Genomic DNA, 12,328 nt, shown 5'->3' with positions numbered 1-12,328 from the left:
TGGACTAGCCTCTTATGTAACCGTGGGAAGACTGGCCCTTGGCAAGTCCTCCACCTGGGAAAGCTCGTCTTTGGTCCTATCATGTTGCTTCTTTTTTTCTCCCTCCCCTTGTTCTCTATACAGTGCGGCCTTGACTTATGAGTTTAATTCGTTCCCAGACCGAGCTTGTTAAGGAGCTCGTTAACTCAAATTACTCTATCAACTCAATGCAAAAAATCAGCCGAGAGACAGCTGCTATCTCAAAAAACTCATTCGGGACACTCGTAAGTCAAAGCCACACTGTAGTTTCGAGTCTGCCATCCCCACAACACCGCCAGCACCATCCTCGAATTTTCCTTCCTCTTCAGGCTGACTGTTTCCTAACAGGCTAAGGCAACGCTTTAAGCTAAAAGCACCCAGTTTGTAGGGTGGAGGTGGGTGGCTTTTCAAGGAACAAAAAACGTGAAAGAGGCAGCCTTTCAAAACACCCAAACCCTATCAAGGAGGTTGCCTGGCCTTGGGATTTCCAGTCCTCACATCTCACAGTGCCAGGGTTATGAGTGATTCCCCAGTCAGGGCAATCGATTTCAGAAAGGAAGAGAGAGAGAGAGAACATCAATGACGAGAGAGAATCATTGATCAGCTGCCTCCTGCATGCCCCTCACTGGGGATCGAACCCGCAACCCAAGCAGGTGCCCTGACTGAGAATCGAACTGTGACCTCCTGGTTCATAGGTTGATGCTCAACCACTGAGCCACGCCGGCTTCATGCTGCTCTTGGCCAGGGCCTGGTGCTTTGCCGCGAGCTGCAGCAGAGGTCCTGGTGCTCCCACAGTTCCACCGAAAGTGTCAAGTCCATGTCCTACTTCCCACCTTCAGCAGCAAAAGTCTATGTCCTCCACAGCCAGCCAGCTCAGCGAGGGCTCCTCAGCTCTCTTCGTGTGGACAAGGCACACAGAGGTGCCCAAGTCACCATCCTGGCTGGTAGGCCTTGGTGACTGAGGCTCCAGTACCCCTCCGAGAGACAGCTGCTATCTCAAAAAACTCATTCGGGACACTCGTAAGTCAAAGCCACACTGTAGTTTCGAGTCTGCCATCCCCACAACACCGCCAGCACCATCCTCGAATTTTCCTTCCTCTTCAGGCTGACTGTTTCCTAACAGGCTAAGGCAACGCTTTAAGCTAAAAGCACCCAGTTTGTAGGGTGGAGGTGGGTGGCTTTTCAAGGAACAAAGTTAAGAGATGTTTTCCTGGGGCACTGGACAAGCATTTCCCTGGTGTGACTGAAGCCACACCAGGTGGGCAGCCATTGCTTCATTTCTCTAGTCCCAATAGGGATCACGTAGGTGGTCGTGGTGGGACCTTAGGCATGATAGATTTCCATCAGAAGACACCCTTTTCTTTCTTCAGTCCTTTTCTCCAAAGATGGAAGGGCGTTCAGTCCCCAGAAAGCAGGGAGGGTGTGAAGGGACCCAGGTCGTCAGCCCCTGGATGCTTAGCGAGTGGCACTGGGCGGCTCGGTGGGAACAGGAGGCACTCGGTGGCCCTTGTGCACATGTATGTATGTGCATGAACACATGCATGTGTGTGAAGCTGCAGGCAACAGTCGAGCTCAGGTCTGTTTTGGTTAGATGCCTTTGGCTGCAAGTAACAGAAAACTTAGCTCACAATGGCTTAAGCTACCTTAAGGGTGTTCATTATTCCACGTAACAAGCAATCCAGGCTTAGACTGGATCCTGGTGTGACTAATTCAGAGAATCAGCTGGATCATCAAAGACGCACGTCTCCTCTGTCCTTTGGCCTTGTTATCCTCAGTGCATTCTCCAGGGGTTACTCCCTTCCTGGTTATAAGATGGACATAAATCAGGCCCATCTCCAGTGGAAATGAAAAAAACAACGCTTTTTTTCTCATGTGACTCTTTTTAAAAAGAAAAGAATCTTTCCTAAAATCTTCCTGCTGCATTTCCTCTGTCTCATTGGAGAACAGTGGGTCACGTGTCCATCCCTAAACCACTCCCTGCAAGAGAAAGGGAACCATCATACTTGGCTGCCACCAGTCAGCGGATCCCAGGCAAGGGGGGCAGGCGGGAGCCTGAAACAGGAGAGTGGCGAGAGCAGGCCTCTCGGGAAAGGGCCAGAGCTGGGGCTCTGCACCTGGCCTGGCGGGAGGCACCACGTGGCCCTGCTCCTCCCTGTCCGCTCTGAGGCCTCGGTGGGAAGGCAGCCGCGGTCTCCTGCCCCGGTCATGCTCGGAAAGCCTAGACAGAAGTCCCCTCCTGTTCACTACTAAGTGAATGCATAGCTCCAGGTTTGTGGGCCAGACAGGGGATGGTACAAGTGACAGGAGAATAGAGAGACTTTTCCTATGGTGCCACGTTAGTCACGATATTAAATCACGGTTATTCTTACTGCCTTTCACTTTAGGACAGTGGTTCTCAACCTTCTGGCCCTTTAGACACAGTTCCTCATGTTGTGACCCAACCATAAAATTATTTTCGTTGCTACTTCATAACTGTAGTGTGGCTACTGCGATGAATCGTAATGTAAATATCTGATATGCAGGATGATCTTAGGCGACCCCTGTGAAAGGGTCATTCGACCGCCAAAGGGGTCGCGACCCACAGATTGAGAACCACTGCTTTAGGACCTCGTACTTGCTCTTCTCCCTGTGAAACACTGGTCACATTAGAGCAAGCATGTCAAACTCGATGGCTAACATGGGCCAAATAAACGAGGCATGTGGCCCACGGCTGAGAGTTTGACATGCTTGTTTTAGAGAGACTGGATTTCTGAACAAGTCTAGGCCCAGGAATTGATAAGAGCTCAAAAGCCTGTGATGCTATTCCCAGCCATGGCTGCAGGGCCAGGACCTGCCAGAGTACCTCCCCTCTCCTCTCAGACTCTCGTCCACCTCCGCCCTGTTTTCGCTGCAACACCTCTCATCGGTCACTCTGCCTCCTGCCCACCCATCCCTCTGCCCTCAAGGAGGGTCACCACCAGAGCTGGCCGTCCACAGCCACCATTGTAACCCCAAGAAGCTGCCAACTTGGAGCTTTTGGAAATGACAAAACCTGCTTCCTTTTGGGGGAGCGGGGAACACTTTCCCCAGGACCGGTCTGTGGCAGGACAGGGAGGAAGGAGGGCTGGCGTGTAGATTGGGGTGCAGCCTGGGACCTCGGAGTTGACGAGAGCCCGGTTCATCTGAGGCTCACCGTGTGCTCTCTTGGGGGTCGCACCGCACCTGGGACGGAGACGGCTGCAGAGCGAGCAGTCCAGCTGTCGGACCCGTGGCCTGACTCGCGGCGGTGACGCCCATTCTCAGAGATGCAGGCTCGTCCTTCCACCGGCTTCTCAGGGCCGGGCACGAACCTCAGAAACGGATGCTGGGGACAACGGGTAAGTGGGGGCCATTGTTTGTGTGTTTCCTCCAGGGTGTCCGGATCAAGGTCAAATGTGTTCATGAGGTTTAAGGCGACGGCCAGAGAGGGCCTGCTGATGTGGCGGGGGGACAGCCAGAGGCCCAACAGCGACTTCATCTCCCTGGGCCTTCGGGACGGAGCCCTGGTGTTCAGGTGAGCCCTCCCCACTGCCTTCCGCGTCACTGCGCAGGTCATGCCAGACAGGGAGGAGGAGGGACCTGAGCCTTGTCTGCTGGAATGACCGGTGCCTGAAACCCCAGGCTGGGCCGAGGCCCCTGGCCTTTCCTTCCGGCGTCCTCCTTCCAGAGCAGCAGGCAGCCAGCCGTCCACAGCCCAAGGGCCAGGTCTGGCCCACCACGCATTTTTGTCAATGAAGTTTGATTGGAACGCTGCCATACTCATTCATTTATGTACTGTCTCTGACTGCTTTCGTGCTACAGGGGCACACGTGACTAGTTTTATTTATTTTTTATTTTTTGAAAAAAATATTTTTTTATTTCAGCGAGAAAGGGAGAGGGGGAGAGAGATGGAAACATCAATGATGCGAATCATTGATTGGCAGCCTCCTGCACGCCCTCTACTGGGGATGGAGCCCACAACCTGGACATGTGCCTCGATTGGGAATGGAACCATAACCTCTTTACCACTGAGCTATGCCAGCCGGCACACTTGAGTAGTTTTATTAGGGGCTGTATGGCAAAGCCTAAAATGTTTATTATCTGGTTCTTACAGAAGAGTTTTGTGACCCCTTTTGTACTGTGTTTCTGCCATGTGCTCCCCACTTGCAAATGGGGACTTGGTACAGCTGGGGTGGCCCTGAGTACAGGACTTGGTACAGCTGGGGTGGCCCTGAGTGCAGGACTTGGTACAGCTGAGTGTGGCCCTGAGTGCAGGACTTGGTATAGCTGAGCCTGGCCTTGAGTAGAGGACTTGGTACAGCTGGCGTGGCCCTGAGTAAGGGACTTGGTACAGCTGGCGTGGCCCTGAGTGCAGGACTTGGTATAGCTGAGTGTGGCCCTGAGTGCAGGACTTGGTATAGCTGGCGTGGCCTTGAGTGCAGGACTTGGTATAGCTGGCGTGGCCCTGAGTGCAGGACTTGGTACAGCTGGCGTGGCCCTGAGTAGAGGACTTGGTACAGCTGGCGTGGCCCTGAGTACAGGACTTGGTACAGCTGGCGTGGCCCTGAGTGCAGGACTTGGTATAGCTGAGTGTGGCCTTGAGTAGAGGACTTGGTACAGCTGGGGTGGCCCTGAGTGCAGGACTTGGTACAGCTGGGGTGGCCCCAGAACAGAACTTGGTGCAGCTGAGTGTGGCCCCAAGTACCTGGCTCAGGGCTCCGCCTCCGGCAGCGTTGAAGACCCCAGTCGGGAGACCTGGCGATCAGCTCTGACCATGCTCCCTGTTAGCTGTGCAGCCGTGGGGAGGAGAAAGCCTGCTTTCCAAGCTCCCACTACCAAGAAGAGCAAAGCACAGATCTATATCTCAGCAGATCGACCCCACATTCGGCTTTTTAAAAATGCTTCTTGGGTGATACTGGTACGGAAGCCCCTAAAGCTCTTAGCCCTTCTCAGTGAACTTAGACCGCTCTCAAGTTTTCCACTTGAGTAGCTAGGAAACAGCTGAAGGATCCCGACCCGACCACTTCTCCCCACCAGTGTGGGAGGGGCTGGGTTCCCACGGGCCCGGACTGGCTTGTGTAACAAATAGGAAAACGCATCCTCTACCAGGGTGGGGAACATCCGGCCCGGGGGCCAGGGAAGGCTGGTGAAATCGTTTGGTCTGGCCCTGCCAAGTTATTAGGGGCGAGTTAATTAAATGTTTGACCAGATATTGCAGGCTAATATTTAAGTTAATAACTTTGTATGGCCCGTGAATGATGCTATAAATATCCAAATGGCCCTTGGAGAGAAGAGGTCCCCCACCCCTGGATCTAGACCAATGGGTCTTCAAGTCTGGTCCCTGGACCAGCAGCAGCAGCGTCACCTGGGACCATCTTAGACATGCAAACGCCCAGGCCCACCCCGGAGTGGAAAAGCACTAGAGAGGAGCTTGTGCTGTTCCCACCATTTCTCTAGGTGAGTCGGTTGCTCGCTAAACCCTGCAAGGTCTCTAGACCACCATCTGCTCCGTACGGCAGGAGTTTATGTGGCTTTCCTTCTTTAACCTCCCTCTACCCGCCGCCCCCCCCCCCCACACACACACACCTCTGGGGCCTAGCCCAAGTGGTCACTAAATCATTTCAATTGGAACAGACAAAGGTAACTGCACAAGGGAGAGGATGAGACTTGGTTCTGGGCTTCTGTGGGCAGGCGCTGGCAGCCCTCAGAGCCAGGGTAGGATCATGGAAGTCTTTCCCATTTGAATAAAAAGCATCTTGGGAGGAAATGTCATTTTCCAACATCGCACTGGCCCCTAAATAGCAGAGCGTGCTCAGTGACGCGATCCTGGGACGGCGGGGCACTTTCGAGAGACCCCTGTGGTTGAAGGCTAGAGGTTGGCCGATGAGAGCAGTCCCACCATCTCCGCACCCTTCCCCCTGGCCCCAAGGTCAGACGCCAAGCTTTTCACACCCCGGTTTCAGGCTGGCTGCCGTGCAGCCATTTTCTTGTGGTTTTCCTGTGGTTAACCTCACCAAGGCCTCAAGTTCTTGATTGTGCCCAGAAAAGGGAACTGAAACAGTAGCTCAGCCTTGGGGGGGAGGCCCACTTCCCCCCTAAACCACCAGCCAAATCTATTCACCGCTGGTCCCAGCAGGACAGGGAGACTCATCTGCTCAGGGCCACCTTGAATCCCCCCACAGGCCCTGGCCAGCCCCCCACACCCTATGGGCACCCTTTCAACAACTCCACTCCATCTGGAACTATTTCCTATGATTCTGTGTCTTTCTCAGGTTTTTGACAATTGGCCCTGTTTTTCTTTGGAGGCTGGAGCTCTGGTTGTGTTCTGTGCCCAGGACGCACAGCTCAGCCCTCCCCGGCCTGCCCCCGGGCCTGGGCCCACAGCTGCGGCTCCACTGTCGCCTGCCTCCCAGCAGGTACTTCCAACACAGAGATGCGTGGTGCCCCGCGGGAGGCTGGCACGGAGCCGGCTAGACCGCAGGCCAGTGGTTTGAAAGCGGGGAGCTTGTTTCAGAGGCGGGTTCCTGGGCCCAGCCCGCAGACTCGGATGGAGCAGGTCTCTGTGGGCGCCACTCTGACAGGAAACAGTCCGGGACCACGCCCTTGGAAACGGGTCTGAGTGGTCAAAGGCTTGAGCTCCAGAGCCAGACAGGCTGGTTCCCAGGGCCACGTGACCTCCTGCGAGTGACCGGACCTCCCTGTGAGAAGGAAAGGGTTGGTGGAAAGGGTTGGATTAGTTCATTCTTGCAAAGGGCTTAGTGCAGGGCCCGGAATAGCTAGTTATTAGGGATAATGAATATCAAACGTATTTCCCTTGGTCAAGTGTAAGTTCTAAAAACCCCTACCTCGGATTGATAGCGTAAGGAAGTTAGCACAGTAGGGAACTAACTGCTTCACAAAACGGAGCTATGATTATTATTCTTGTTTTTAATAAGACATAGGCCCCGCCTGCGAGCAGCTTACATAGGGGGAGCTTAGAGAGTGGACTGGTGTTTGGGTAGAAAACCCGTGTTTGAGGTTTTGGTGTTTGACCCAGGTCCAAAGCGAACAATAGAAAACGTAAGATGGTAGAATATATTCTCAACTTTCTTGACTTGTTTTCTTCACCGAAATGCTGTTCCTTTTGCTACTTCGGTGCGCAAAGCCCTCCTGGCAGAGAATGAGTGAGAGCAGTGGAGCTCCAAGAGAAGCCGTGTGTGGCTTCTGTGCGAGGTTAAGTAGAGGAAGAGCAATCAGAGTGCGCAGCCGAGTGCGGTTTTCCCGTCCCGGTTCCGTTTCATTTGGGTTCATGGTTGCATGTGGGGCAGAAGACCCAGTGAGCAGGTTCTGTGAGGATCCCTGGCCTGACCGTCTTTCCCGCTCATTCTCCATGTGACCTTGGTAACATTTTCGTGCAGCAGAGAAGGGAAGGGATCTGACCTTGGCGGGGTGCCCTGTGCTGCAGTTTAAGGGCCCAGCTAAGTAGCATGTGGCCACATGCAGGCGCGATGGTTCCCCGAGGCCTCCCCTGGGGGCTTTTCCATGAGAGGGGATGAGGAAAACCTGCACCAGGATAACCAGTCAGCTGACCAGATCCACAAGACCTTGCTGGCGAAACCAGACAGGCATTTTTGTTTTGTTCATTTTTCACTCATCCTTATGTATTTCCTTTTTTTAAAAAAATTGAGCTATAATTTACATGAAGTGCACACATGTTTGATACATTTTAAATGTGTAAACACCTGTGGATCCCCTCTCCTCCCCCACACCCCACCCCATACACAGAACAAGATACAGAAGAGTTTTCACACCCAAGGCTTCCTGTGCAGCAAAGAGAACCACTAGTCTTGGTCACGTATAACTACTCAAAGGAAAGAGAGGTGCAGGGTGTCTGGGAAGCAGGAGGTTATGGTAGGGCCTAAATCTGAGGAGTCCGGGGGTGGGGGGTGCGGGGGGGACTGGAGAGTCAGGCCCTGGAGACGCCAGCAGCGTGTGGAGGCCCCGTGTGGGCTGATGCTGGAACCTGTCTGCCGGATTCAGGGCTGCCCCGAGCACAGCATGGACAGGCGTGCCCTCGGGCTGCCGAACAGGCGGGAAGCCCCGCCTTTCACCAAACACAACTGCGAAGGTTCCCACTCACCAGATTCCACTCCCGTTCCAGCCCAGCGTCCCTGCAGCTTTCCCCGGGTCACCTCTGCTCTGCGCGCTCCTGACCCTTCTGGTTACACATTTATAGCCTGTGGTTTGCGCTCGCACAGGACTGCTCTCCCAGGAGAGGCCTCCTGCCTCCAGTTCCCGGGGGCCTGCTGACCCCATCTGCGAGCTGCATTAACACGGCACATGCCTGGGGTGGCGGGATCATTTGTGTGGTTTCTACTCTGTGCTGTGCTCTGTGCATGTGTTGTCTTACTGAATGTTCCCTACGGCCCTTCAGGGCAGGTATAATTAATCACCCCCACTTTCAGATGAGGGATCTGAGACTCAGAGAGATGAAGCCAATCGCCCCAGGGCAGGAGCTCGTCACTGGCAGGAGTGGGAATCCAGGCGGGTGGGTCTGATCGGTGGGTCCCCGGACCCCTCGCGAAGCTGCACAGCCACTCAGCTGCGTGCCTGCCAGCCAGGCTCAGCCGCTGCGCGGTCAGGCCTTGGCCACTGAGTAATGAAATCTGACAACTCCCCTCCAGGCTGCTTTGCACAAGGAGCCGCCTGGTGTGGGAAACTTGCTGGGAAAACAGTGGCGCTTTCAGGGTCGGGTCGCAGCCTCCTCTCGCAGGGTGTCAGGTCACCGAGTTCTCTTCTGGGTTAAATATCAGGCGCTGGGACTCCTTTGAGCCTCCGTTCTTGACGAAAGGACCCGGGGCGCTTTCCCTGGGGAAAGCTGGGCGCTGTCTGTTCTCGCCTTTTTTCTCAGGCCAAGTGCGCACAGGAGCCCAGGGCCGAAGCCAGGGCCTGGCATCCCTCTTCCTTGGCCGGTGAAGGACAGGAGAGACTTGTCCTCCCCAAGATGAGGAGAGAGCTGTTCCAGCTGGGAGGCATTTCCTCCCCAAGCATGATGACCAAGGGGAGGGCGGGGCCCGGCCCAGGCCCTGCCTAGGCCTGTCAGTCACTCGCCAGCTATTGTTGGATTCAATCAGATTAGAATAATCGAATGAACACTGGACTGGGAGGGATATTTGTCTCTGGTAAACAACCTGTGTGTGTCCTTTGATACCCTCAGGGTAGCGGGGCATCTGGAAGCTGAAATAGAAAACAGAAAGCTTCTGAGTGGACCCGGCATCAGAGTAAAACGCGGGGGAGGAGGGACAGATAAAATCCCAAGTTCAAAGGGATTTTAGTCAAATGCCTTTCATCTCTTTGGGGCTCTTTGTTTTGCTTTTTAAAAAGTGAAAACACATGTATTGGTTTCCAAGAGCTGCCATAACACATTGTCACAAATTGGGTGGCTTAAAGCAATTGGAATTTATTTCTGTCCAGGTTCTGGGGAAAACATCCTCAGGTGAGAATTAACAAAGTCTACGTGCAGGGGTGGGCAGGGGTGCTTCTTCTGAGGGGCGGTGTGGTCTGTGCCTCTCGCTAGGCTCTCAGGGCCGGCAGTCCTTGGCTCACAGCTACATCACTCCAACCTCTGTCTTCATCTCCGCATGGCATTCTTCCCTGTGTGTCTGCCTGTCTGTCCAAATTTCCTTTTCTCATGAGGACACCATTCCAACAGGATTTAGGGCTGTCCTAATCCACTATGACTCCATTTTAACTAACGACATCTGCAAAGACCCTATTTCTAATTAAGGTCACAATCTGAGGTTCTGTGTGGACGAGAATTTGGGGGGGCCCTATTCCAGCGAGTATAACACATTACAAATGGTAAAGCCCTTCTTGTTCCTGATGCTACACGGATGCTCCTGACCATGGGCCTAAAGATCATCAGCCGTGAGGACATTATTCTGAGTGAAATAAGCCAGTGACAGACAAATAATGTAGGATCCTACCTATAGGAAGTACCTGGAAGTGGTCCAACTCATAAGGTGAATAGGAGCATGGGGGTTGCCGGGGATGGAGGGAGGGGGAGTGAAGAGTTGCTGTACAAGGGGTGCAGAGTTTGAGCTTTGCAAAATAAGGAGAGTTCTGGAGAATGATTGTACAACAAGGTGAGCATATGTGGCACCACTGAACTGCACACATAAAAGTGGTGAAGGCGGTAGGTTTGCTGTTATGTCTACTTTGCCACAATTAAAAACATATTTGGTCATTCCTGGCCCAGCGTGGAAACCTGATTGCTAACATTGTTTTGTTTCGTGTGGAGGAAACAGCATGCTGAGTTCATAGACCTTTTGCCATGAGGTCGCTGTGAGTGTCTGCCTGGGCGTCAGTGTGTGACTGCTCTGTCTTGTTCTTCTCCGACGCCCTAGCTATAACCTGGGCAGTGGTGTGGCATCCATCCTGGTGAACGGCTCCTTCAGCGATGGTCGGTGGCACCGGGTCAAGGCTGTTCGGTGAGTACCTCCCACGGTGCAGGACAGAGCAGAGCCCAGCAGCGGTGGGACGTGCTCTCCAAGTCCCTTTAGTTCCATGTCCTCTTCCCCAGCCTTGCCTGGCCTCCCACGCTCCTCATCCAGGGCCTTTTGCTACCAACTCCCACCTGTGCCCTCTACGGACAGTGAACTCCTAAAGCTTCACTCGCCAGCGGCTTTCTGGAGAAATTATTTATATATTTATGTTAATCCTCACCTGAAAATATTTTTTCCCGTTGGTTTTTAGAGAGGGTAGAAGGGAAAGAAGGGGGAGGAAGAGAGAGACAGAGAGAGAGAGAAACATCAATGTAAGAGAGGCACATGGGTTGGTTGCCTCTCTGCACGGCCCCAACTGGTGACCGGGGATCGAATCTGCAACCCAGGTACGTGCCTTGGCCTTAATCAAACCCGTGAACCTTGGGTGCACTGACCAACACTCTATCCACTGATCCACACTGGCCAGGGCTGGAGAAATAACTTTTTGATGGCTTCCTGGAAGAGGGCCTCCTATTTAGTGAGATCCGGGTATCACTACTGGGATGAAATTTGGGGGCAGATGGACTTTGAGGAAGGCTCCACATCTCATGTAGGCAGTTGCCCGCTTTTTCTTTGACATCACTTCGCCTGAACCTCAAAAGCTCTGTGTATCCTGCCCCTCACAGAAGTCGCTACCCTGATTTCTGATTCACTCTGGGTGAATCACTCCCTTAAAATTATGGTCTTGCTACCTATCTCCATATTCCTAACAATATACTGAGAAGTCAAATAGCAGGCCCAAATGGGGCAGTGTGAAGAAACCTCAGTCTTGCCATGTTACTGCAGGTTCCAGGAGATGAGCTGAACAGAGGTTTTTATTTGGGTTCCCTGAGAATTTACCACAACCCTTTCTGGGGAGGTTAGTGGGTGAGGTCAAAGGTGAGGCTTGGGAAACATGGGGTCACCAAGGTCAGTTTCTTACTCTGCACACATATAGACTGTAGTGGGAATAGCCTTGCTGGACCCCACTCTCTTGTCCATAGTGCCTGTCTTTGATACCCTAGAGCAGTGGTCGGCAAACTCATTAGTCAACAGAGCCAAATATCAACAGTACTTCTTCAAAATAGACTTGCCCAGGCCGAAAACCGACTTCTGCGCATGGGCCATGAAGCTTCAATCGCACTGTACACGCGCGTGGTATTTTGTGGAAGAGCCACACTCAAGGGGCCAAAGAGCCACATGTGGCTCTTGAGCCACAGTTTGCCAACCACAGCCCTAGAGCAAGCATGTCAAACTCAAAGACTAGCACGGGCCAAATAAACAAGGCATGCGGCCTGCAGGCCCCAAATATGACATGCTTGCCCTAGAGGGGGTGTGAGGACACAGAGGCAGATCTGTGCCCATCAGCTGCCCACATAGCATAGGAAGTCCTGGCGATAGTGATTTTGATGAAGCCCAACTCTTGACTTGTTGAACAAATGATATAATTATTAATACCATCAAAGAGATAAAAGAAACAAGAAACAAGAGCTGTTTGCTATAGAAAAGGAACATTAAAAGACCAATAAAGAAGTGCAGCCTGGGTCGGCATCTCCCACGAGAGCTATGGACGCAGGCATGCTTTTTGAAGAAGCGTGGGGCTGGATGGTTTGGGGAACCTGCAAAGCCCTTCCACTCCACTGTCCTCGGACTCCCTTTTGGGTGGTTCTTTGGGTCCTTTCCAAACTTCTAAGCCAGTGGTTCTCAACCTGTGGGTCGCCACCCATTTGGGGGTCGAACGACCTTTTCACAGGGGTCACCTAAGACCATTGGAAAACACATATATAATTACATGTTGTTTGTGATTAATC

The 12,328-nt window shown here is 53.0% G+C and overlaps 1 protein-coding gene across 3 annotated transcripts in view; it reads left to right on the top strand.

Moving 5' to 3' along the window:
- The window catches only part of EGFLAM (EGF like, fibronectin type III and laminin G domains), an 81,564-nt gene that overhangs the window by 65,560 nt on the left and 3,676 nt on the right, over positions 1-12,328 (top strand). For 2 of the 3 annotated variants that reach the window (XM_015562635.1, XM_015562634.1), the window contains 2 exons: positions 3,410-3,550; positions 10,401-10,484. In XM_015562635.1, coding sequence (XP_015418121.1) covers positions 3,410-3,550; positions 10,401-10,484 — 225 coding nt within the window. Of the gene's footprint in view, positions 1-2,048; positions 2,287-3,409; positions 3,551-10,400; positions 10,485-12,328 lie in introns of those variants that run through there. The other variant, XM_015562636.1, reaches the window with a different exon arrangement.

The sequence above is a fragment of the Myotis davidii genome, unplaced genomic scaffold (genome assembly GCF_000327345.1).
Source record: "Myotis davidii unplaced genomic scaffold, ASM32734v1 scaffold496, whole genome shotgun sequence".
NCBI lineage: Eukaryota > Metazoa > Chordata > Mammalia > Chiroptera > Vespertilionidae > Myotis > Myotis davidii.
The sequence above is the reverse complement of the archived record's forward strand: the minus strand, read 5'-3'. Positions and strand labels throughout refer to the sequence as shown.